At 41.1% G+C, this 27,167-nt stretch overlaps 1 protein-coding gene across 7 annotated transcripts; it reads right to left on the bottom strand.

The window, feature by feature from the left end:
• Window positions 1–755: 755 nt before the first annotated feature.
• On the bottom strand, window positions 756–26,050 carry LOC129180090 (ceramide transfer protein-like). 7 transcript variants are annotated; one of them, XM_054774151.1, is made up of 18 exons: window positions 25,304–26,050; window positions 25,088–25,222; window positions 21,177–21,293; window positions 13,377–13,484; window positions 13,167–13,302; window positions 10,599–10,685; window positions 10,325–10,482; window positions 7,772–7,864; window positions 7,579–7,665; window positions 6,765–6,857; window positions 6,480–6,557; window positions 5,872–5,967; window positions 5,547–5,679; window positions 5,392–5,462; window positions 4,728–4,856; window positions 4,436–4,565; window positions 3,999–4,129; window positions 756–2,156 (listed from the first exon to the last, which is right to left on the bottom strand). In XM_054774151.1, the coding sequence occupies exons 1-17, from the start codon at window positions 25,391–25,393 to the stop codon at window positions 4,002–4,004; spliced, it is 1,869 nt and encodes a 622-aa protein (XP_054630126.1). In that variant the 5' UTR covers window positions 25,394–26,050; the 3' UTR covers window positions 756–2,156; window positions 3,999–4,001. The 7 variants fall into 7 exon arrangements, with proteins under 7 accessions (XP_054630126.1, XP_054630130.1, XP_054630124.1 ...); XM_054774149.1 differs by having other exon boundaries at window positions 757–2,156; window positions 13,167–13,305; window positions 25,304–26,047; XM_054774150.1 differs by having other exon boundaries at window positions 757–2,156; window positions 10,599–10,682; window positions 13,167–13,305; window positions 25,304–26,046.
• Between the last annotated feature and the right edge of the window lie 1,117 nt (window positions 26,051–27,167).

Here is a 27,167-nt window from a genome sequence, read left to right as displayed (position 1 = left end):
GGAAAGCACAGTCATTTGAAAACGTGAACAATAATTCTAATTCTAACTTCTACATATTGAAATTGAAAATAAAGTAGCATTTTTTTTAGAGGATGCCCAACACTGATGGACTTAACCCAAGTATTAGTAAATTACGGCGCCCCGGAGGAAAAAAAATATGGGTAAAAAAAAAAAAAAAAAACGTTTTCGAGATAACGGAATACTGAGATAGATACTTGTCTTACTGAGGAGTTGGCAACATTGATGCCAACCGCCACAATATAGAAGACATTTGTAGACGGTCGCCGCGCACCGGTCTCGCTGCCGGCTTCTCTAGATCAATATCAGTCAGACTGCACAGAAGACGGCTGGTTTTGATAAAAACTGGGTTGTAGCTGCTTGTCTGTGTTGCCACGGTGGGAAATAGGTATGGTTTGCTGTGTTAGAACCATTCACTTGGGAGTTATTGATCCCGGAAGTTTGAGTATGTGAATACGTTTCCAGCTTTACCAGTCTCTTTTGTACGGAGCCCCGTAGGGGACATGGAGAGGAAAAAAATGATTTGGGGGGAGGGGGAGAGAAACGAACTTTTGCGAGATAACGCAAAACTCTTACGAGATAACGCAAAGGAGACTGTGGTAAAACATATTCATGTCAGAGACATTCAAGTAGACAGCCTGCTCTGGTCATGCTAACATGTGCCAAGACAAGAGGGGCCTATATGCATTTCCAAAATGTTTTTTTATTAAGTTCTCATTTTACTTTTGAAAATAATCACACCTCAGCACATTTGTGTTGTGTAGCAATTTTAATTTACAGAACATTGTCAACTTGCATTACATTTAGTGCAAATAATAACACTTCTCATGTACAACTTAGAAACATACAAAGTGTGAGGATTAGTGACACGATACCAAAAATGAATAAAACACGAGCCATTTTCTTCTTCAGCTGACACGCAGAGTCCAGTTTATAAATAATCATCCGGATCCTTCCTAAACTCCGCCTCCTCGAATAATTAATCAGATGGCGATGCAGATCAAATTTGATGAGAAAAACAAACACAAAAATAATTGTAATTGTAACCTTGAGGTAAGATCATGAAGTGAAATGCTGACCCTCCCACCCCTGGCACACGCACACACACACACACACAAACACACACAAACACAGTCAGTGAACGTTGATAAATGCACATGTGGTGGTTGTATTTGTAGAGTAACAATAACCAGGCTCTAGCTGGCGTCTAAGGCATCCCTGGGGGTCGTTTATCATTCTCAGTCACTGTGCACTCTAGTGTGACACGCGAAATGTAATATTAGCGTTGGAATGCTAAATTTACGGCGAAGGGGATATACTACTAAAAGTGTTTTACAGAGATTGTGCACATAGACAAATAATTCGACGCTCATGAGCGGAGACATTCTCAGCGCTCCCTCAGAAAGGGGGGGGGGAAGAGATGAAGAAAAACGAAATTACTTAACCCGCAACTAAAGGGAGGAATCTTTACAGAGACGCTACGGCAGGTCAAATAGCTGCAACACAGCATCTGAAATCAATCATCATCAGCAGCTTCTACTGAAAATATTGTCCAAGCGTCAATGAGACTTCAAGTTTCCTTGGCACGTTACCGTCATCTAATTCAAGCGTGTCGAACAGTCAATTCACATTTCGCACTTTGGTAAACTTCCTTGCGTTTCTCTGTACAACACGTTGCTATAGAAAAAGAAAGACCTCAGAGAAAAACACTTCTGAAAGCGTCAGGCGCTCGCCCTCCCTCAGACCGGAGCAGTCGTCACTAGAGGAGACGCCGCCTTTCTCTCTTTAGCAGCAGCAAACAAGCAGCGGTCATGCTATTAGTTAGCCCCAAAACACAGCAAGTATGTCACACATAGGAAATGTACAAAAACAATCTACAAAAAAAAAGCAAATATAACAATCATTCACCAAGGAGGAACTTTACATATAAAAAGGACCCGCAGATGTTAAGCTGGAAGGACAAATACTGATGGATTAAAGCCACACAACCAGTCTCTTGTGTTCAAGGGTCAAGGGGGGCGGGGGGGAATCCTTAGGGCCATCCTGGATCAGACTCTTGTTTCACGTGGAGCGCGTGCTTCACGCCGTTGTCTTTCAAAAAAGGGGGGGGCAGCCTTCAGCCTTTACCAGCTTGGATCCTGCAGGAAAACTCACGTCAATATGACAGCGAGGAACAAAACTACCATACTTCCTCAAATAATGGCCTCCGCTCCAATAGACGCCCCACTTCAAGCTATTATCTGTATGTCGTCCACTTGGAAAAATAAACACTGCAAATCAAACTGGAAAAAATGATACTAGGTGGCTGTAGTGAGCTTATCGAGAACTAGGGATGGGAAGCTCTTTGCGATAAGACTTTTCGATGCGCATCGAGATACACGGGCTACGCCATACGGTTAAAACAAATGATAGATTTTGAGAACAGAACACCTCTCTTTCACCTCATATTTGGTTCCAACTGCTGACACTAGGTAGGAATGCATAAAAGGTAAGATTTGACGACGTTATCGAGTGCTAATGTGCGTGTTTGTGGTGCACCGCTTTGAAAAAAAACAAAACTCCAGGCTCGTACTGGTGGATGGTGGCTCTGTATTCATTTAGCGCTTTTATTTTGATTGTTCCTTTCTTAGTTTTACACAATACAGAATAAATGAGACATGACATTGCTATGATGTACGTACAAGATGTAATGTAATGTACAACAATCACGTCTTCAATGAAGGTGAAAGTAACCTTAAATGTTATTTATCCCTTTCATTCATCACGTGTGCGTATTTCTATGCATTTCTAATTGTTTTCTGCAGGTCAAACTATAAATGTTAAACTTTAAAATCGTGTTTTGCGTTAACGTTGTTGGCTTTCTGGATTTACATGATTTCTTATGGGGAAAATGTATTTGGTTAGCGTCAGTTTCAATTAAGAGTCAGACCTTTTGGAACAAATTAATGATGCTAACCAAGGTTCTGCTGTATTTGTTATATTATAATTAGGGATGTCAGTATCAGCCGATATCGGCATAAAAACATATATTGGTTCATATCGTTAGTTTTTTTTTCTTCGGCAGATAATGATATCGGCACACAAGTGATGACGTGCTTCACACAGCAACAAGCTTGCCAGCTCAGTATGTCCACCGTCTGGAAATTATTTTCACGTATCGCGCCTTGGATTGCAAATACGCAATTTGCAATTAAAATGCTTCCTCGCAAGGGGAGAGTAATACTTCTAATCTAATATGTTTCGTTCTTGCTTGTTTATAATTTCACTGATTGTTAGACCCGTCACGATAACACATTTTGCTGGACGATAATTGTCCAACAAATTATTGCAGATAAACTATTATTGTCAACGTTATTTTGAGACCATTTTTTTATGAATGTAATGATAATATGTGGCATCATAATGCGAGCACGCCGCACAAAAAGCAATAAACTTGCATTTCTCAAGAGTGTTTAACAGTGTAATTGGAATGTCAAATAAACTGCAAACTGCAAATAAATACAATCAAGTGACCCGTTATTATTTCAGAGGCAGGTCACACTTTTCCACAAACATCTGTTTCCGGGTGATGTGATTGTTGTTAGCAACTGAGATGTTAACCCCCGTCTCCTTCTCAATCACATCTCCACATTTGGTGACCCTTGACGTGAATAACACGTCGACTCACAACAGCCGCCATAGCTGCCCGATGCTAACGCTTATGGCAACACAGCATGTCTGTGGTTTCAACACATCCAAGCCCAGTTTCGACTGCGAGGAATACACAGGATGTAACAAAGTATCTCTGCGTGGTGGCCGTGCTGGACCTCCACCTTCTCTCTTATCGTACAAATGATATGATGCTAAATTTTGGTGGTTTTGAAACCGTGACTTTTCATACTCTGGGATACCTTGAAGCCGCTAACAGGCCCTGCCTAGTGCAGTTTGGAGATAAAGGTGTCCCTGTGTATCAGACACGAAGCAGGGTGTCTGGGCATTACCTCTCAGAACAGGATAGGCTTCCCCGTCGTCTTCTCCTGGACGTAGGAGGTGAAACGTTTGAGGAACTTAGGATACTCTCTCTTGGCGACGGCTCTGAGGACCGAGGCCGGAGCCCACCCACCTGGATTTACTGTGGTCACACACACAGCAAACATCATTCCAACACAATGTGCAAAATGTCTTCTATGACAATGTCAGACTCAGTTCAGCATTGGTGGACGTCTGTTAAAAAATGGCGTAGTGCAGTAAAAGAGAGAAAGATGAACAGATAGGTGGTTACTATTCTGGGAGGGGCGGACATTGATGTCAGTGAGTCAAAATAAACATTCCTCTATGCACCCTCATTTACTGGCCTACTTAAATGTAAAGCGACCTTCAAGGCCATTAAAAGGACAAAGCCAGTGTATGCACAACGCTATGCACGACAGGAACTCACCATTGGCAACATAGGTGATCCTACACAGGATGTTATCCCTGCTGATCTCTTTGTCGCCCTCTGGTGGGCTGACCAGAGTTTGGCAGATCATGGCAACGTTGATTTTGGCTCGGACGCAGCGGTTTGAGGGCTGCATGGACAAAAGGTCAAAGCATGAACACTGCAGCCACAATTAAATAAGCACATGCATCATCATCAACAAAAACAACAAGTAATAGAATAGAAAAATACACAACCCCAAGCGATCTTACGCTATTTCACATTGGCAGCAGATGCCTTACAGTGAACTTACAGGCGCATTGTCGTGGTCGACAGAGAAGTTGCAGACCAGCCAGGTGTCGGGATCGTTTTCATTGGTTGCTAAAATCTTCCTGATGGCTGATACATAGAGGACGTCTCTCTGAGAGGCTGGCCACACCCTCTGTAACACATAGCCAATGTTGGAATTACAATGAATCACACGCATTATAAAGACATTAAAGTCAAAGGAAGTAAACACTCCCAAGTGAATTTATAGGTCTTGGACAATGGTTAATGACGCAGTCACATTAGGCAATCGTTAGGCAAGTCCAGTTTGAGTGTGAGTGCTCGATGAGTCATATAATTAATGTGATCACTCCTCCTGCCAGTTATTAATGACAACCACCAATTTGCATAATATAAATACATAGAAAGACATAGGATATACATGGAAATAACCCACAAAGTCAACACCCACGGTATGCTTGCTCATCAGTACATGCACGTTCCGTCACCAACAATGTAATTCAGTTAATGCGATCGCTCCCCCTGCCAGTCATTATTGATAACCTTTAACCTGCACGATACAAATAAAGAGAGACTCAAAAGCTCATGAAAAACTCTCACAAATGAGCACATGCTCTTGCAAAATGAATGAGATTGCTCATCGTATCAGTTATTCATGCCAAGCACCAGGATACGCAGTCTAGATTTACCTTGTGTGTCTGATAAACGATGATGGCGTTGTCGGAGAGCGTTTCCACAACGTTGAAGTTTTCAATTGTGGCTGAGGAGGACAGTTTAGATGAGTAATGGGTTTTAAGCACATCAAATAAACGTGCCCCGACTGTGACTTAAAAAACAAACTTACTCTCCCAGTCCATGCGTACTGCAGTGTCCCAGAAGTAATGGCACACCTCATGTCCTGTCACCCCTTTGACAGAATGTGTAGCTTTGAGGGGATCTAACACAATCCCATTCTCTTCCACTTCCCTCCTGTACACCTGGACAAAAAATATACAAAAAATATCAACCATCTACACGTCAAAACTGAGCACTGGCTGTGTAAAAGCAGGATTTCTCAAACAAGTCTATTTTCAGATATCATTTTCATATCTGTCATATTTATAAAAGAGGATGTTAGGTAAGTTGCCAGGTAAACAAACAAGAAAGATGACTCCCACACAGTCTCTCACCTTCATCTCTCCTTCCTCGATAACCAGCTGCCAGTTTGCATCTCCGCCCACGTCCTGAAGAGAGTACGTCATATGATTCTGCACCATCTCTTCCACCTAGGAGACAGACGGATATTGATTCCAGTCATTGTGGTTCACAGGACTGTTTGGAGGCAAACTCGTAAGCAGCGCTCAGCATTAATGAAAGGCATTTCTCAGGAAAAAAAAACATGCTGCTCTTTAGAACAAACAGTGCTGCGGGGAACCAATGCAATTTTATGAGCTTTCTGGTTCGGCTTAATTTGGTTTTAAAATTTGACTTTTCAATTACACACAATGCTGAAGGATGCAAACTCTTGCAAAGTTCACAATGCAAAGTGTTTGCTAATGCAAGGGAGAAGCCGAGAAAAAAGCGTTTCCAGGCCAGGCTCTCCTTTTTTAATGATTAGAATGCTGTTGTTCGTGACATATCTGTCATTACAGGAAAGGAAAGTTAAGTCAAGTGCCTTCTCTCTTTTGCTTTCTGATCAAGCTCTCTTGGGCCGAATGAAGTGTGTGTGTGTGTGTGTGTGTGTGTGTGTGTGTGTGTGTGTTCCTTTGCACATATAAGTGGCCTCCAAATACAGTACCTGAGGGCTGAATCTGTGAATGTCATCTGAAGCACTGACTAGCTCGACAGAGGAAAGGGAAGAGGAGTAACTATGCGCCTGTGCAGCAGAGACATTAGAAAGAGAAGGAAAAATAAACCAGAGAGAAAGCAGCACCAAAAGCAAAAAGCCAAAGCAAATAATCATCAGCTGCTCAGCTAAGAGTTCATGAGCTACTGATCATTTGGGTTAAATGTGGCTATAGAGCACATGATGAAGAGGAACTTTAAAGGCATGGAAGAACATGAGAAGGAACAAGCATGGAACCTTGCTAGCGTATCGGTGTGCGCCGATGCTTGAATAGACATCGCCTGGAGGAACTGGAGTCAGTCGAGGGATCCTGACCTTCTCTGACTGGCACTGAGGGATACAAGAGTGTGATTAGACAGAACAGTAACAACATTCTGCATTTAACCCAACATATTAGTGAGCACAGTTAGCAAAAAACACCACTAGCAAAACCCTGGGCAGCTGTTCCTGATTTATTGGGGCTCAATTATGTCGGTAAGTAAAGAGACTAGTAATGCACACGTATTGCATTGGGCACCCTCCAATTGTTTATACTAACTTTGTGCACCCTATAAATGACATTGAATCTATGAGAAAAAAACTGAGCAAAAAGATGCTGAGATCTCAAGTACGGTTTCAAAAACCTGATAATCAAACGTCTGTATTCTGGGCGCACAAAAAAAAACAAAAACTCTGCTGCAGACTGATGGCAATGAATCCAACATATGCCACAGTGAATTAATCAATCCTGTGGGATGCAATATGTACAGTACCAACAGCATGACAAAGTGTGTCCAAACTTTTGACTAGTGTATAACTACGCTACGTTAGCAGTGGGTACAGTAGGTTAGGTACAGCTGCTCATACCATCTCCTTGTCCATCGGAGGTACTGAACCTGCCTTCAGTCTTGCCCTGCATTCCTAACAATTCAGCTGCCATGATTAGGCCCCGGGTACATACAAATGGATGCACAATTGCAGGGAATGAAAAGATGACGCATGAAGAAAAAAGAAGAATAAGTGTCATAATTAAATGCCTCATCTCAAATGTGGATGTGGGCCAACATCGCACCTGCTCCTCTATCTTGTCTTGTCTGTCGAGTGCAGCCTCCACTGCGTCAAAGAACTCATCCTCTTTGATCAGACTGTTGGGACCCTCCTGGAAAGGGAGGATAACTGTAATCACTAATGTTGCAACCTTTAGAGATCCGAACCATGAGGGCCACATAAAATAGTGTCTGATCAACAAGGCAACATCATCTTGCCTCATAGTCAGGACCGCCGTAGTGGGATTTTTTCTTTAGTTCGATCACAGCAGACTTGTAGGCATCTTCCACCCTTCTCCTCTTCTCTAGTTCCTAAAAAAAACACAAGGCAATGTTATTCAAAATAGAAAATTGAATAGGTACCACGACATCGAAAGAGATCATACCCTTAGAGATGTTACTGTTGAGTTTTCATAGAAAGGTGTATACAGTAATAGGTTTATTATTGTAATTTGCTGTGGTGTAGAAGTGCGGCACAATACTTAGTGGTGTGGGAGGTGTTTCTAACATTTGTGTAAAATAAGGAGTCAAAGTATCTTCAGTTGGTGTTTGGTGAACATATCCGTATTATGTCATCTCTTCTCTAATAACATTAGCTTGACTTCACACAAAAAAATAAAGTCATCATGGCGGCAGATACAATTCAGCAACAACAGGTTTAGCGGTTTCATTCCGTCACATGTGAAAAGACTGTAGACAAATGTTGTAGAAATAACACCATGCTGGTGTAATACAATGGCTGACGAAAGACGGCATATTACTGTCTGAGTTGGCGCTTTCCAACCACAGAAACCTGACAAACCAGTCAAAGTATTTCTTGCTGTTTTTACACTGATAAAATATCAGAGTAAAAACAGCGGAACAATGCTTGTACAATTACGGTTGCCTCAGCTGAGCAAAGAAACTCAACATAAAAAGCAGCTCCTATTTCACACTATAACTAAGGGAAGCGCGTATGGCTGCTGTCAAACCAAACCAGACAGAGATGCTGGGAGAAAAAAAAAGTGTGGAATAAGGTGTTGACGCTTGTCACAGAACAAACAAGGACATCCTGCTGTCATCTCTTAGCTCCAGCCATTATGAGACCTACTTTGAAGAAGAGGCTGCACGTCTGTAAAGGTATCCAATGTTGCGTCTGGTACTTGTGTGCCTCTGACCGCAGCTGTAGTGAAGGCTTCCAAAAGGTGAACCAGGAAGTCCGAGCAGTCATTTTCCGATTCTGTCTCCTGTCTGGCTACACTTTGTTCTGATTATTCTCCTTCCCTACGCCACACCGGCAGCTAAAGCGCACAATTACAACCACATATAGATAAAGGGGAGTTAGTTTTACTTGAGCAGTCGAAGACGCTCTGAGCACTTCCCGACTTTTGTACTTTTTAGGGTTGGGCAGCAAGCCATTACACAGAAACTGGTTTGACAACATGAGCTGAGTTGATCAAGAGCACAGAGCATTCCTTTACCGACACACACACACAGGTCACAAAGGTTCAAGCCAACCCAACGAATGCGTGTCTTATCACCACAAGTCACACTGTGGCTTGTTGTTTACTCAGAGCAACAGGTGCATTTACTGCATGTGTGAGAATGTGGCAGTACTCTTAAAATGGTCAGACATTGATTGAGAACAAAAACTTCAGAGCCAAAACCATGAAGCCCTGCTTTAGCCTTTCCCAAACATTGACCTTTTAATGTATTTCCTATCAGCTTGCTGTCTTAAACAGTTGTTAACAGCATACAGCTGAAGTGCTGCATCAGCTTCACACACAAAGGCCAAAGGCTGTGAACACACAGACAGGTAACATCTATTTAGCAACCCCTACTGACACACCCATTCAAGAAATGACTGCCACCTCTGGACAAAAATATTAGACACCTGACATTTGACTGGACATTTGTAATGTCTGCATTGTTGCTCTTTCCGAAAAACAAATGTCATAAATGACTATTATTTCATATTTATTTTATTAATTGTTGGTATTTTTATTTGAGAATTCTATTTATTGTATACTTACCTGCTAGCACTTTGCAGTGTTTAAGTTGCGTTATAAAATTCATTAAATGCTGTTTACCAAAAAGCCAAGCAGGTTTAGGTTTTGTTGCTCCCTTACTGTACCAAAAATGAACTGAATCGTGACCTTAAACATGTGGGATGATTATGGTGTAACCCCAGAATTAACTATTCTATCTGCATGTGCAAGTACATCACCGTCCAAACAGTATAGCAGAACACAACACTGCTTTTAAAGCGATACTGTAATCAGGGAAGTTGCATTACTTACCAAGTCTTCATACACATAACATACTGTATACAGTACATCCCCGCTATTTGCAGGGAGCACGTTCTAAGACCACCCGCAAATGCTGAGTAATTGAGACGCCCATAAAAATGTCTTTCTTCTAAGTGACGCTATAAAGACAGAAACATGGCAAAATTGTGTGCCTTCCAACAACGGTACATGTATGCTGTATATTTTACCTGAATTATCACATATTTATAAATCATTACTGACAAGATGTTTTCTGCAGAAACAAGGCCTACTTTCAGAGAAAAAAAATACTGTAAAAAGAAAAAATATATATTTTTTTGACCAAATATCAGTGAATTTGGAGGGGTCGCAAATGCTGAATCGTGGATATGCGGGGATCCACTGTACATATATTCATATACTGTGAAGACAAGCAAAGTAGGTTGTAGTGTAAATAGAGTTGACACTAGACCTTTGTCCGTTTAGTCACATTGTCAGTGCTTTTGAGTGCAAAGCAGCTCTGTACCTTGTCCATTCTCTTCTGCCAGCTGTCCTCCCGTTTGAGCATCAGCTCGATGCAGTGTGACATAGTGGAAAGGATGCCGGCTGTGGTGGCTTTGAAGGTGATGGCTTCGCCCTTGAAGTCTATACCATTGATGCCTTTAGGACTGGCGGGGGCGAACACTAGGCAAGAACCAGAAGAAAAAAAAAAAGAGCCAGTGTGACAACAGCCTCAAGACTTGACTGAGACAGAGCTTATGATATTTTACAAACGCGGCCAATTTCATCGAGACACTCACGTTTCTCTTTGCTGCCATTGTTGTTGTGATAACAATCACCGTCTGGTTTTGAGGTGGCAGGAAAATCATCTTCATCCTCATCCACTACTAGAAAAATAACATGTCAGTGCAAGTTATGAAAAACCACATCATATCAATGGGTTATTTCGGAAACACAACCAGTATGGACTTCAACAAAAGAATGTGATAGAATAAATGATACACAACATTCACTCTTCGAGACACAACCCCATGAACAGCTGTTGGGGATGGAATTTTTTTAATGGCTGTAAATGATTAAAAATTTGAATCAAATTAATCATAGTTTTCAAATGAATGAATCAATCATGATTAACTGCCATGTCTGAATATCTGTTTGCCTAACACTAATCTCTTTAATAGTAGCACAACATTTGATACACAGAGCAATGAAGCGTTGCGTTCAAAGACACCATATACAGTATTTTAAGTTGAATTCACGTTTTTTGAGTGTACATGTATTTTCTGGGATTTCCGAGCATACTTAAATGCATCACAATGTACTTCTGCAGCAAGAGTTACATTAGAGAGTGATAAGAAAATCCACAATTGTGTTTGTCTTTCTGTTTCTTTGGACCACACATACACGCATAATAAAAGACATTATTGTAATTTTCGGAGTGAATGCATGTCGCGGTCGTCTAGTGACAATGTGGAAGTTGTTCCGAGGAAGACTGTAGACGTGTTTATGAGTTGGAGACCATGTAGGACTAATCTGTAGGACCATGTTCACCGGCCGTCAGTGACACGTTCTGTAGATGTGAGTGTCGTCTGCATAGTTGTGGCATAGTTGCACAGTTCCCCCTCACTATGCCCGGACTGCTGTGTCATGGTGTGGGGAGCTCTAACCGCTGGTTGTTTATACTTGTACTAGGGGCCGTCAATGAATTACTATTGCATTGAAGAATGTTTGTTAAGTCACACAGTACAGGCCAAAAGTTTGGACACACCTTCTCATTCAGTGTATTTTATTTTCATGGCTAAATTCTCACTCAAGGTATCAAAACTATGAATGAATGTACTTAATGCACTTGTAATGTACTTAACAAAAAAGTGTGAAATAACTCCAAATATGTCTTATATTTTACATTCCTCAACATAGTTCAAAGTGGCTTTTTTGATAGCGCTGCAAACCCTCGGTGTTCTCTCAATGAACTTCATGAGGTAGTCCCCTAAAATGGTTTTCACTTCACATGTGTGCCTTGTCAGGGTTACTTCGTGGAATTTCTTCCCTCATTAATGGGGTTGGGACCATGGGGTTGTGTTGTGCTTGTCCAAACTTTTGGTATTGACACCACAAAACAATTTATAACCATGTCAAATGATTAGTCCTACCCTAAAAGTATTTTGCATGCCCATTTTTCCAATTTTATCTTTCATGAGATGGACTTTTATTTAATCTTTTATTGGATTGGGGACCTGATTTGTTACAAAAGCCGAACAACATTGTTGGTCATGCTGTGTAATAAAAAAGTAAATTCAGCAATACTTTGGTTGAATTATTTTGAATGCCTTGACAAGCTATTTATATAACCATATTCAATTCCACAAATTCATGTTTGTAACAAAAGCTTATTATAAAAAAAAAAAATTTAAAAACAGGATTGGTACCGGATCGGATCGGAAGGACTATAAAAAAAAAATACATTAAAAAAATTGGATTGAAAGCCAAAAAATGTGGATTGGGACATCCCTAGTGAGGACACGACACCATGCTTCCGTCTGTCTTCATAGCAGAGAGGTGTGGCTTGACATGGTGCGCATGCGTTGATTATGTGAAAAATGTTAATGCAATTAATAAAATTAATTAGTTATCGCCGTTAATGTGCTATTTTTGACAGCCCTAATTTTTGTCCCCGTCTTTTGCCAACATTTTTGTTTTGTTCTTTGTACTGCTCTAATATTGTCTCAATGTTATTTTTGTAAACAATGGCCAATTTAAAACAAATTAAGCTAGAGGAGGGGTCTCCAACCCATCGATCGCAATTGACCAGTAAATCTTGGGACCTGCCCGGTCGATTGCTTAATTATACGTTTAAACTTAGTGCAGACACTGTTCAGGGCGCAAGTTTTTTTTAAGCCAGACATCTTGCAAGGCAACTAAGGTTGCTTTCTTAGGACCAGTGGCACATTCGAGCCATCCAGGCAGCTGCTGTTGAAATGCGCATATGTGTTTATGTCTGTCTGTGTTGGTGATAAAAGATACCAGACAACACATCAGTCATTATATCAATGTCAAATCAGCCAGCTGGATGAAAATCTGAACTGTGTATTAATAAAGCCCATTGAATGTTCCAATGCTCTCTGGCTCTCTGAAAGGATAGGCTGTGTGGATGAGGTGCTCCAGCAAATTTGCTTAAATCACATACAGTCCTAGCTCTCCGCTACAATCGCAAAAATATTACAATAAATAAGCTCCCGGAAAGTGACCAACAGACATGCATTTTGAGGTTCACGGTCGAGACCAGGGATCTTGAGCTCAAAACCTTTGTGACCACTCCCTTAGAGAATACAAGCCTATTAGCAGAGTGGATTAATGCGAAACATTACCTCTGTCCCTCTGAAACTCGTCTTTGGAGACGCCGTCAGCGCAGGAGTCAAAGTATTTCTGCAGCGTGTCCACTTGTCTGCAAAGAATGTCTCGAAATGTCTCCATTTCTGCCAGCTTCTCACATAGTCTATGGCCCTTCTGAGTGGCAAGAAATTCCATTTGAGCATTCAAAACATAGGATAATTAATTGGAATTGTTCCTGCACCTACCTTGAAGGAGGATGTGGATGTGGCAGACAAGGCACTGGCTGCTGAGGTGAGAGACAACATGGATCCATGACGCCTCAGACTAGATTCTGACCCATACCCGGACTCCGCCTGCAGAGTGAGAGCGAACACGGAGGCAAGAGAGAATAAAAAGTACGGTAAGTAAGCCAAGTGTCGAAAGGAGAGTCACTGAGACACTAAGGAAAAGCAATGAACACAGCTATGTGCTTCCAAAGTCTGGAGTTGGCACAAAGCAGACATAGAGGGGGTAGAACAGTTCTTGCAGTCAGCAGCACTGAGTAATGCTGAGCTGGACAAGAGCAGAACCTCCACCTACACAGCCAAGCACTGGAGAAACAATGGGACTGACAAACAGACCCATGCACAAAACTAGCAAGTGTACCAGACAAGGTGGATATAAAGCCCACTCTGTCTAAAAGTCAACGTATCTAATCTTGAGTCTCAAGACAAAAAGACATAGGTAGGAAATCAGTCATACGAACACGAAAATGCTCGCGATTCTCCAACTCTGCTGACATTCAACAATGTGTTAAAAATGTAGAGTATGCGCAAGCAGCCAACTCCAACAAGACGCCAATGTCGTCTAATCAGCCCACATGTTTGCATTTCAGCTGCCATTGATGGCAATATACAGAGAACAAAGTTGTGATGCAATACAACTTGCATAAACGTGCATTGATTGAGGGGCAGTGACACTAAGTAAGAAACACGCCAAGAAAAGAAAATGTTTTTACCTGTTAGTTGCCATAGTGATCCTTTCACTTATTTACACATATTAGCAGCAAAACTATTAGTTTTTAAGTTTTCTGTTCATGTCACAGTGATTGTGCTTTTTTTGTTTTCTTTTTTTTTTTTTTACTTTTCACACTCTAATATTACCATAATATACTTGGACTAATCTATATACCGGTAATTGAAACAAGCACAAAAAAAGTCAACAACTACTTATTGACTTGACTGTCACATTTTCAACAGCTGGAAAAGTTATAGACTATTGGCTGTTGATTTGAATTCTTGGTTTGATAAAACAAAAGAGTCAATACCACACTGTGGCCTAGTGGTTAGCATGTTGGCCAGACAGTCAGGAGATCGTGAAGACGCTTGGGCATCTCTGTGAGGAGTTTACATGTTCTCCCTGCGCGTGCGTGAGTTTTCTCCGGGTACTTCCACATTCCAACAACATGCACGTTAGGTTAATTGGTGACTATAAATTGTCCATAAGTATGAATGTGAGTGTGAATGGTTGTTTGTCTATATGTGCCCTGCGATTGGCTGGCGACCAGTCAAACCCCGCCTCTTGCCGGAAGTCAGCTGGGATAGGCGCCAGCATACTCCCGTGGCACTGATAAGGATAAGGGGCATAGAAAATGGATGTATGGATGGAGTCAATACAATTGCTAGTTTGGACAAAAACAAAGCTTTGTTGGTGATTAAATTACTGAGCACTTTAACAGTCTATAAAGCATGAAACATAAGCCTGATTTAAAATCAAAAGGCAGGACTTTGTACCCCATAAACCTAATTATTGGGCACCAAGGTAAACATGACCCTTTTCCTCCTGCACGGCAACTGGTTAAGCAAACTGTTGTACGTGTCGCTGACATGCTCCTCAAGTTTTCCAGTGTGGTGGCGATGAAAAACAGTAGTTATCGTCACACATAGGGTCAACTCGGCAGACTTACTACTTAAGCTGACCAGATACTAGAAACAGAGTATCATAGTACCTGGTAGGACCAGTTTTTGGTAATGGAAAAGTGTCAGCAGCGAGTAGAGCCATGGTAGGCTTAGTAGGGATAGTGCAGTGGAAATTGGGCATTTGATAGGAAAACTGCACTTTTTTTTTTTTTGGCAATCATCCACAATCCTTATGTCGATGATGAACACACTCTTTTCTGTGCGTTCTAAAGATATAAAAACAAATAAAAAAATAGACCCAGCTAAGAATGCACATAATGGGAAACACTTATTCCGTCTAAAAGCCTTCTGAAAAAAACTCCAAAAAAACGGCATTTACTTATGAGACACGCATATTAACCAAGCACAGCAACATTGTTATTATTATTATTCTTAACATTGTTATGCTGAAGAACTACGTTACTGGCGTATTGACACCTTGCCACACCACACCGGCTAGCTACTAGCTTCACCACACACTTGGCAGCACACATGCACAATGCCTCATGCGACTACCGAAATGTACACTACATAATGGAGCTGTAGCGCTCGTTTCTATGTTGCTATGTGAAATCAATGCACCCAGGAAGGAGGTTCGGGGTAATACTTAAAAGCACCAAAATACTACAAGTTTTACATGTTTACATGAATGTACCTGTTACTACATGGTTACAACATAACCATAAAAGTGCAAAAAATCATTTTTGTAGTACAGAAGACAAGTTAAAACTGAAGACAAGACAAAACAAGACAGGCTAAAAAAGATTTCTGCAAGTTTCTGAGTGATTAATGCTGACTATGTGAACAGCAACATGCATGATATAGCTAACTGTTTTATGTTATAGGACATGCAGTGGCACACAATTTAAAGGGTACTGTGATATGTGTGTTATCAGGCAGCATGCCAGCATGAAATGAGCCCACCATTTGACCATCCCAGCAGCCAAAGCAGAGCAGGACACTGCTGCAGTCCCGGTGGTTTGCTGGCCTCAACATGGCACAGAAGTCCCCCCCCCAAACATACACACACAACAGTTTGTTGTAACAGTTCAAACGCTCAAGTCCAGTACTTGCAGTTTCCCCGGACACACCTCACTGGCGGAACAGCGTTAAGAGGAGGAGGAGGCGGAGAAGAAAAGCAATAGAGACTCAGTAGAGCTTGTTGAGTAGAGAAAGCGTCAAGATAGCAGCAAAAAGGGAGGAAAAACATCCACTGGTTTGGAGCAGCAGGACACATAGAAAGCTGAAATGAAGAATTCCTCAGAAGAGTGAAGCAGCCCAGCTTTTAGCCTGCACACATTTATCACAAAAGACCACACACCCTGATATGTGAAACCACTTCATGCTGCCCATCTTTATGTGCAGCATCCATCGCGGACCCAGTGAATGTGCGAGTGCATAAGCACGAGCCAGGGAGGGATTCCATTTGCAAGCATGTATGCATTAGAGAGAAAGATGAGAGCCGTCTGGTGCTGTTTGGGTAATAAAATGCATCACATGGGTGGGCGATGGATGCAGCCTACTCTAGAGTGAAGCAGAATAGAGAGAAAGACACGGGTGGGGGGGAGACAGGGAGTGATAACATTTCAGAGGTTCTTCTACTTTACTTGTTTCACTGTTTTTGTCTGTTTGTTACAATTAGCCACTTAAGAATGCAGTACAAGCAAGCAGCCTGAAGCAGTGATGGCAAATTGTGAGGGGAATGGGGGGGGGCATATACAAATCTGCTACTCTTCCACCCCTTGGAGCATGACAAAATGGAACAGTCTTGCTGGTATGATGAGTTTTTTGTGTGTCCCTCTTGATTTTGGTTGCTGTGAGAACAAGGGCTTTATTATTCATTGAGAGCTACACTAGAAGTTGCCACATTTAGAGCAACTTTTCACACGACCAACACAAACACTCCCACTTATAAAGTCAACATGACCAAAACTGGTTTGTTCAACACCAAACCTCTTAATTTGGTGCTGCAGAGAAGAGTGGCTTATAAAAGACTGACTTGTGCGCCTGTAAACATTGGTATTAAAGCTTATACACTTCAAAGATAATGTAAATTATCTCATGCTAAATTAGTAAAATACACAAATACTTGCAGCAACAGTATTATTAGGATAAACCAAAGTAGCCGAAGAAGATGGAATATAGTAGTAAGTACCTGTACAATTGTAAGATGTTCCTGTTGAATAACAAAGTGAAATATAATGCTAGTCTTTTTTTGCCCAGCGGGGGGCAGTAACGACACCTATCACCAGCCTCCAGGTAATAATCCATTAGCTTGCTGAGGTTACTGCAGGGCACAGTCCAAACATAACCTTTGAATACTCTTACACCGCTGCTAATGGACCAAAGACCTGCGGTCACTCACACTCAGCTGGCATGCCGAAAATCAGCAATGAACGCCAGCCTCTCCACCATTTTTTATATAACCAGTGAAGCTGACCTGATGAGAATTCACAAAGCAGCGGCCACTTTTAGGTGTGGTGCTTTTTTTCGTGGTCCTTCTGAAATGTGTTGCCTTCAGGTGGTTCAGACCATAAAGAAGTCACAAATGCCCACATGCACACACACCAAGATGAACACTGTGGAAGTAAACCCAACATTAACTACCAGTACATCATCATTGATCATTTTCATTTCAATACAATCTGAGCAAAAATGTCTGTTTCCTAAAATCCAACTAGACATTGTAGACAACCACAATGTATCCCACCAGGCATCCCACCAACATTGAATGATACCATGACATAATGGTTAAAGTCACCATTAGGTTTGACCGATAATATCAGCCACCGATTTTATGCCAGATATTGGCATAAAAACGTGTTATCGGTCAACATCAATAACGTTTCTTTTGTCCTACATTGAAAGTTGAAAAAGAGCTTTTAGCGCCAACAAAACCACAACATTGCTGAATCATGTAGTTAATACTGTGCCGCTCACAAGCCTGTGAGGAAAACTTTATTAAAACTTTATTACAATAGAGCGCACAATGAATTTACCAGCGGGGGGGGGGGGGGACCATTCCACCTATCGTTCTTACTTTATGTGAGCCGTGAACCACTGATCTGTATAATATATCTGGATAGCTCATTGGCGATGACTTGTGAAGGCAAACGGCCGCCATATTGATACTCCCAAGAAACACTTCTCGGGCAAGCTTTTGCATTCGTGGTGAACTTATTTTTATTAATTCGGATTGGACACAAATTTTGACTTAAGATGCCTGCATGTGCAGCTATTAACTGCACAAATCGCCAGCTCAAAGGCTGTGGACGAACATTTCACGTGTAAGTATGATTGAAATGTAGATTTATGATTGATAATTTAAGGGTTTTGCACTGTCGATCTCTGAGATGTTTTCGATCGTGTAAAATTCCTCTGATTAAATGTATGTCCAGAATTGATACGTGTATATAGCTCTATAATAGCTAAGAGGAAATTTACGTACTTTTTTGTTATATCATGATATATGTATTTTTTTAAGGGACGAAGGTTGCGTTACTTGAAGGAATGGGAGAATCTCAGTGTTTCCATGATACTCACCAGGCACTGTATACAGTGCACTTAGCAAGCCAGTTTGCATACAATTGACCCGGCATGACCCTTCATTTGGATAAACAACATTTTTTTTTTTTTTTTTGCGGCTGCTGAATGACTGACGTAAAAGGATTCATTCATATGATACGTTCTGGAAAATAATATTACTGAACATGCATACCGGTATGTTTGAGATTGCAAACAACGTATTGTCTTACCCAAAACATATAGTTTTGTTTGGCTTCAGCGGCTTGCACTCTGGCGTGTGACGTATGAGCTATCCAGATATATTATACAGATCAGTGGCCGTGAACATGTAACTTAGCCGTTTACAACAACAGTACAGCAAAGCACGCTGGGAAACAGGAAGGGCTGTTGTCAAAACCATATACGTAGACGCTGCATCGAGCGCTGAGCCTTACGTCAACATCGCCGCCATATTGGATGTGGCAAGGCTGCGCTGTGAGTGAATACAAATAAATGTACTTACTTTCATAAAGCGCCTTTCTTCAAAGAAATTTAAGTTAATGCATTCACAAACGCACTAATATACTTGGGGAAACAGGCACCAAAAACTATGTATTTGATCTTGGCTAAGATGGCTAAGATAAGAACTTTATTGATCCCACACAGGTAGTATGGGTATTGAGGTATTAAGGTATTAAGTAATTGGATAAAACTTTTTTGCTTGGTTAAAGAGCAATTACAAATACACAAGAAGAAATAAGGCATTTCACTTAATAATGACCAAGTAATTGGTTTATTTTTTTCTCAACAGTTTTCTTTCTTAAATTCACACTGCATAGGAACAAACTATATTTATCCACCATGTTCAGTGGGCGCATGTCTTGGACTATCATATTTAAACTGCTATTTGTTAGCTCAGCTGCTTGCTTGGGACTACATAATGGCATGTTGGAGATACATTTATCCATCAGAGACTGTAATGATTTACTGGAAAAGGTGAGAAATAATAATTAGTTAATTGACATTACTAAGACTCAATTACAACTTACAATATGTTGATGGCTGTGCATTTATGAACCCTAAACTTAAGACTCAAGACCAGTGTGTGGAGCACATTAGGATACTTTATCCATCGAGTGAGACACACACTTCCTTGTTCCATCACACAGTATTGTTTGCTAGAAATGACCAGCTACTGATTAGTGAGCTAAAATATTTTTATTTTTCATCTCAACTCACAGCACTGTGTTTTAAATTAAACAAATCCTGTATAAAGCCACATTAACTTTAAGGGCAAGCAATGGTAATAAACTAGCCACACATTTAAGAGTTGTCATAATTAAGAGAAATCTAGCCCTCCACATGGCTAACGTTATGTTAGTAAGGTACATTAACGTTCACGTCATTGATTTGAGCTACGTTAATTTGACCTTGTTTCAGGTCTTTTGCTACATTTTGGATGTCTTCGGAGGAGTTGCAGCAACATTGAAGAAGTGCTGTTGTGCTTTGCAAGTGCGGTGTTGCAACAAATACACATCAGTGTTCAACTAGCTATTCAGCCTAAAATGCTGGAAGACCTTTGACATTTTCTGTCTGTTTTTCACATTTTATTTCCTTCTCTATTGTCGCTTTGACGTTTTTTTGTCGCCTCTTCCATCTTCCCGCTCCTTCACCTAAACATCCGCTTCCTTCTTCTTCTTCTGCGTGGGTGCCATAAGCTCGCTGGTGACGTAAGCAATTCCTCGAGGCAGAAAAAATCCTCGATTATTTTTTTGTCATTGAGGTACTCGATTTCCATGAGGAATCATTTCATCCCAAGTCTACAGCATAGCTAGCCTCAGTCAGGAATGACAACATGCTTTACAACATTAATGTTGGCAGACTTTTTAATAACTACTAGATATAACTGCAGAGCGAGCGACTGCATGGACTATTATGACTGGGGATACCCCCACCTTGCACACATCCATTCCTTCCATTCCCAGGGAAAAGGACAGACAGAAAGAGGGATTGTGGATGTCTGTCTCTGCTCTGCCACACCCAGCTCAGTGAATTTATAGAACCAGAATCCCAGCCTGATTATGAGTAATAGAAAAAATATGAATACTGCAACTGGGACATAGCGTCAATATCATATTTGTGATGCTCTCGGGAGATGACTCACTATGACAGGAGAACATCTCCTCTGCTTTTTGTCAAAGTTCCTGACATGCTGCTGAGCGAGGCCCAAAAAAAAAAAAAAAGGATCTGTAGTATTAATTGAATTAGCTGGGAGGCACAAGCATGCTTCCTACAACTTAGACCGTCAGCTGAGAAATGTGTAAGCTAATTTACAAGGGTTGGGAGGACCAGGAAGTACAGAGAGAAAGAAGACAGGAAAATCAAAGCCTCTAAAGCTAACATAACAAGTGAGTCACGAAATCTGAACATTATTATCCTTGTGGATGCGGGGGAGACCCTGTTGATTTATTCTCTATCAGACTTATTTTGCAAGTAATAAAAGTGGATGTATGTAGTACTAGGCAACCAAACAACGCGACAGATTAAAGAAAAGCGGAGAGTAAAATACAGAAATGTGAAGAGCGTATGCCTCCTTCCGCTCACCTTGTGTAACTCAATGGACTCAATCCACTGAAGTCTGTGCTCAGGGTCTTCTGCTCGGAGGTACCAAACGCTGTCGTTAACGCTGATGTCAAAACGACACTCGTCAAACTCATGGGGCTGCAGAGAGAGATGGAAACAAATGGGAGGAAAGGTCAGGTACTCTTTTCAAGCAGGACCAGATATCCTGTGCTAAAAAACATCAATTTCAGTTATTGTTGCAACTAAGCGATCAGCAAAAACGCTTCTTGCTATGATGCATCTAAACTTGGTCTTTTATGACAATGGCTGCCGCGCAAGGACACATTCAGGGCACATGTGGATCCCATTGCTTTAGACTTTACCAGAAAATAAACAAGAATGTTAATTAAAACCCGATGGCTTATTTCCCTGGACGCAAACTTAAACAAGCGTAACTAAACAACCAAGAGCCTGCCTTCTCTTTAACCTAAGGTTGTCACGACCTCACCTCCTGCAATCATCCAAAATCTTTAAACTATTTCACTCCCCCATTCTGCAATGTGCCCCACCCACCTCCAGACACAGAGCGCACAAGGCACTCGACCAAACACATGCACGTGAACAGAATTCCACCGTTTCCTCCGAGACTGGAATTTGACTGTTGCACTCAGCTGGCGGGAGATCCGCTCTGCAAAGACTGCAAATGTGAAATAAAAGAGTTAACTGGAATCGCCTTGTGTGCAGCGATTACATGGCTGTCAGCTGACACAATCTCACGGTGTCTACGTTTAACTAGATTTGCTCAAATGGCACTCATGTGCTCTTTTGCTGGCTGACATCTGCAACATACAGCCTGACTCAAAACACAAACCCTGAACCTGAATAGTTGTATCCATAGCCCCTCTAATCATGCGCTGTTAAAAGGAAGTGATAAAATATCCATCAGCAGCAGGTATAATTGCAGGTATAACTCTGATCTGTGCGCAGTAGTAACCTCTGGTGCATCCAGTCATGATGCCATTTCAAGTTCTGGGGGCCCAACCGAGTTGTATCAGACACAGCCCATAAAACCCTGCTTTTACTGTCCACTTTATACCTCTTTAATCTTCCTAGGACATTCTCCTTCCCCTTGAGCAAGCACTACTGTACTGCTGAGTGGAGATCGACCGATGTGGATTTTTCAGGACCAATACCGATACTGTTTATTAGTAGTTCAGGAGGCTGATAACCGATCTTTGGAGCAAATATTCATTTGCAGTAATAGTGTAAAAAATTGTGTAAAAATGTTGAACAACACAAACACTTAACTTCGTTTAACTGCCGAAAGCATGTTTATTTAATCAAACAGAAGAGCATGGAGTTCCTAGACTCAAGAGAGATCGCTTAGAAGCTGAAAAAATGTTTAAGTTCAAACAGAACAAAAAGTACAGAGAGTTAACAAGATCAGCAGCAACTCTCGTAAAGTGAAATAAAATCTTATATAATTGCTCCCTGGAGTTTTTCAGCCTTCATCTTAGTGTACTTCCCTGCAACAAGACATGAATAAATTGAATTTCTTACTCTCTCACACAATCACGGACTGTTTCCACATTGATATTACCAACAGCATTGTTTCAAGTGATTCACAGACATACTGTATATCAGGAGGTACTACAAGCTAGCAAAGCTGCCGCTTGTGTTTGCTCCACTCTTAACGCTACGTTGTTGTGGTAGCCGTGAGCTGTAGAGATTTTCATGTGACTTTCATACAAACACACACTATTCTCCACATTATATACATTCTCTCCATTGCTAAATACATCATCTGCTGACCCTGAAAACCAGCCCTGAAAACTAATGTTATGCCATGTTAACCACCCTCCACCTTGGCGTGCTTCCTGCCAATAAAACAAATGAATTTAGTTTTTAGGTGCTCTCTCTCTCAATCACACACATGCTTTTACTATCATGCACTGTTTAAGACTGTCGACATTATCAGCAGCCTTGTCTCAAGTAATTCACAGACATGTCGGGAGGTACTATGAGCTAGCAGAGCTGCCACTAATGTTTACTCTGCTCTTACGTTATTCTGCTGCTCACTGTAACGTTAGTAGTAGTTGTGAGATGTAGAGAACTGGGATGTTTATTACAGTTTCGAAAGAGTTTTCTGCATTTATGTTGACGTGTGTTTGCTCTCAGGACGTTCTCCACACGAGAAAACTTTCCTATCCGTTGATGACTCCGCTTAAGATTGGCTGTGCCACTAACGCATGCTGTGGCTTGCTTAACCAATCAGATGGCGCTGTGGGTGGAGAAATGCTGCAGACAGAAGTGGAAGGAGAGCGAGGCGCGGCTGCATCTGACCCAAAATATTGTAGTTTTAAATGGATTTCTTGATATCGGCCCGTCTGATTTAAATAAAGGCCAAAACTGACATACGTCAAAATTCCAAATATTGGCTCCGATTATCAGTCGACCACTACTGCTGAGCTCCACAAGTGTTTTCTGTGCACTAGACTGCGGCATCCCCAAGTTGAGGTGGGATATTAGCCAAACCGTAATTCATGGTCGAGCAAAAGCGAAGATATTGAAGATTGAAATGATTTTAACAAAAGTCAACTGCAACTACATAATTTTGCCATTATTAACAATTGTGAAAATAACTTTATAACTGCTGTATAATTAAAAAAGTTCTTAAAACTTCCCACATTTTACCATGAACTGCATACAGATGAAAATAGTCATCAATAATATAGTCATCCCTCTTTTCATCACGGTTCAAATTTCGTGGCTTCACGCTAGCACTGGTTTTCAAAAATATATGAATAAATCATGCTGTTTTGTGGTTGAATATGGCCTATTATTAGTCAAAACATATGCATATTTAAGCAAATGTTATGTATTTTTTCCCTAAATTGCTCATGGAATGTCATGCATGATGACTGTTAGACCTCTACTGCTAGCAGAATTTTGCATGCAGATTAATGTACTGTTCACCTTGAAAAACACTTTCCCCACTAATAACACAAGTGAAAAAATAAATACTTGGCGGCCAAAGCTATCTGCCTTGTTTCAAAGGCTCAGCTTCTCACGGGCAGCATGAAAGCAGTGTCTACCAAGGAGACTTCAAACAGTGCATGGTGGGATTGGTCAGACGATCAGATTTGTTGTGCAATTTGCTTCCATACGGAGACATTGTGGTGTCAGTTTACACCTAATGAACAGCAGGAAGAGCAGCAGTCGCTTGTTTCTACATTCTTGGGGACACATGCCACAGTCTCCCTCGAATGCAATGACACTTCAAAAATGTATATTTGCATGAAGTGGCTGTGTGGGCCGTGGTTCATGGCTAAACCATGTAATAAAGCCAGGCAACATTCTAAACTTACAGTAAGTTAATTATGAAACAGTAGGCAGGCAAGTCTGCAAGACTAACAAACATTTCATGTTGCGATCCTAATTCAGATGTGGGCCCTTTAATCCTATTGCACTTATCACAGTAAAACCAATTGTTTGGCCTTTGTGCTGTGTGGTACAATGCTCAGGGATAAAGTAAATATTTAACTAGGGTGTGGAATTATCTGGAAAAATTGGAGGCCTGCATCAGGAGAAAATACAGGCAGTGTGTCAAAAATATGCAGTCAAAGATTACATTACAACAAGGAGTGCTGAATCCAAGTTGTGTGTACAATAACTTGCCTTGGAACAGAGGGGACTTGTGCTTCACTGACTGCTGGGGCAGGATGGCTTTGGTGTGCTTAACTGCTGGTGTATATCCTGCCCTATATCTTAATACAAATCTGAATAACAAGTTAATCTTTACCTCCCTATCTTGAGAAATGGTTGAAGGAATAACTGCATGCTGGGAACAGGCAAAGACAGGATCAAAACACACACTCCACAGCATCAAATGTGTTCATTCCTGCAGTAGGACCACCGAATTTAGTCAGTTCCGTTTTAATAGCAATACTTACTGTGATGACAGCCTTGCTGAGGCACAATGATCCCCTGCAGCCATATTCCCGTTCATCCTCAGACTTGTAGTAGCTCAAAGTATTGTTCTTCAGCACAACCCATCGGTCCTGCCATCCATGGATATAATTGGTCCACTGTAAACAAACAACGGGTACAGTTACCTTGCAGCTTGATAGCATGACGTGCATACGGGATTTATCTAAACTACAAATTACCTTGCTCAGAACGCCTCCCAGCTCCACAGGTTGTCCGGATTCTGGGTCCACATCTTCTTCTGAACCGGACGATGAGCTCTTTTCGGACATTTAAATCCAATATTCAGATGAAACTTTGAAGTGTGTTTTATGGGCAGAGCTGCCTCGCTCGATACTAACTAGATTATCTCCTCCACGCAGCAGAACCAAGACACAACCTGCTGACCGCTTTGAAATAAACACAACCCTTCCGCCAGTGGTGTAACGTTATCTGGCTGTTATCGTTTAGTTAAAGATCAGCGGAGTACTGTAGCGTAAAAATGAAAAAAAAAATGTCACTGTACAATCTCAACTTCTCGCTTTTGCTGGCTTTGTTTTGGGTCCAAGCCGACTGGCGACGACAGAAGCTAGTTAGCGGTAACAGTTAGCTGTCAAACAAAACAACTAGCGTGTAATGTTAACTTCTCTCTTAACTTGTGATTGCTCCTGTTCGCGCCCCCGGCTGCACTGGACTTGCTACCGAAACAGTCAATTAAAAAGGGCCTGCGCGTAACCACTATGACGATATGTTCAACTCTCAAGCTACTAAAGACGATGAAAGGGTCAGCACCGCCGCTTTATTTCCGCGGTTTAGTTAGCAATAGCGAAGGACTCACCACTAGCTTGTCATTTGGGTCGCGGGGGAGGAGCCGCAGCCACGCTTTACTGTGTATGTGTACCTGAAGGGAAGCGCCATCAAGCTCATATTAATACCTACCGGAAAAGTAAAACTAGTTTCTTTCAATTTAAAAGCTATACATTTTGTGTATCGTCGGTTGTAACACTGTACTGTAGTTAAGTACCACAGTCACAGTTTACACCAGCTTAAAAATTATAATAAAATGCGACTAAGTGCACATACGCTCTTTTTCTAATCAGAAATAACATGAAAGCATTTGTACGTTGTTTTGAAAATCACTTATCGGACGCGAAACATCACGTTTAATCTACACGTTAATATTAAGTGTTCACGGTGGACACTTCGGAACAAGGACGCTAACTGAATGGACCTATTAGTGAACGCAAATGAATGGAACAGAGTGTAGTACGCGATGGCGCAGAAAGTCCGCCATGATGGTAAGCAAAATATGTGGGCGGGGCTAGGCGCGCAACAGTCTACACTGTACAATGTATTCGTTATCTCTGAGTTGAGTGTAGTTTTGCGCAGTGTATACACTTTCAGGTGCGTACACATGAAATTAATATTATTTACTGAAGAGAATGAATATAAATGTATATATAAAGGCATAAAAATCTATTATACTCCAGAAATATGACCTACATATAGATGTCAATAATGAGCAGCAGTATGAAAGAAACTTTTTCCTTCTTTAGTTTACTTTTTCATTCCTTTCAGTGTTACCAACGCTTAACAATCAACATAAAACTAATACTTATATTATAGGGTAAATAATTGGAAGTGTTAACACAATAAAACATTTATTTCAGTAATGGAATTGTTAATTTTATAGACGATGATCTCATCACTGACTTGTCATTAATTCAACTAATCACCCAGAGAAACAAAGTAGCTTAAAGCTACTTTGAGTCTTTGCCACTGTCCTGTTTATTTACAACAACCAGCGTTATAAAGCTACAACATTTTTAACACACATACCTGACTTTGTTTTTGTATACGTTTACAATGCAATGGTTCTGAATTCTGCTCACCATCATGGCGGCCAAACTAGCGCAGGACATACTACGGAAGTGGATGCCGAAAGGAAGTACTATTAATTGTAGTGTTCTTACGTCCAACTTGTAGTCGTTTATAGCATGTAGTTTTATCATAAATCAGTTGTTCTCAAGACAGAGATACTCTTCAAATCTCACCTAAAAGTGACGT

This window comes from Dunckerocampus dactyliophorus, chromosome 4 (genome assembly GCF_027744805.1).
Source record: "Dunckerocampus dactyliophorus isolate RoL2022-P2 chromosome 4, RoL_Ddac_1.1, whole genome shotgun sequence".
NCBI lineage: Eukaryota > Metazoa > Chordata > Actinopteri > Syngnathiformes > Syngnathidae > Dunckerocampus > Dunckerocampus dactyliophorus.
Note: the sequence above shows the minus strand (reverse complement) of the source record. Positions and strands in the feature narration are given on the sequence as shown.

Coding starts and splice junctions, on each gene's coding strand:
- LOC129180090 (XM_054774149.1), bottom strand. CDS start 25,393: ATGTCCGAAAAGAGCTCATCGTCCGGTTCAGAAGAAGATGTGGACCCA. Junction 6,858..7,578: donor AAGACAAGATAGAGGAGCAG/GTGCGATGTTGG, acceptor TGTATCCCTCAG/TGCCAGTCAGAGAAGGTCAG. Junction 4,130..4,435: donor GATCACCTATGTTGCCAATG/GTGAGTTCCTGT, acceptor GTGTGACCACAG/TAAATCCAGGTGGGTGGGCT.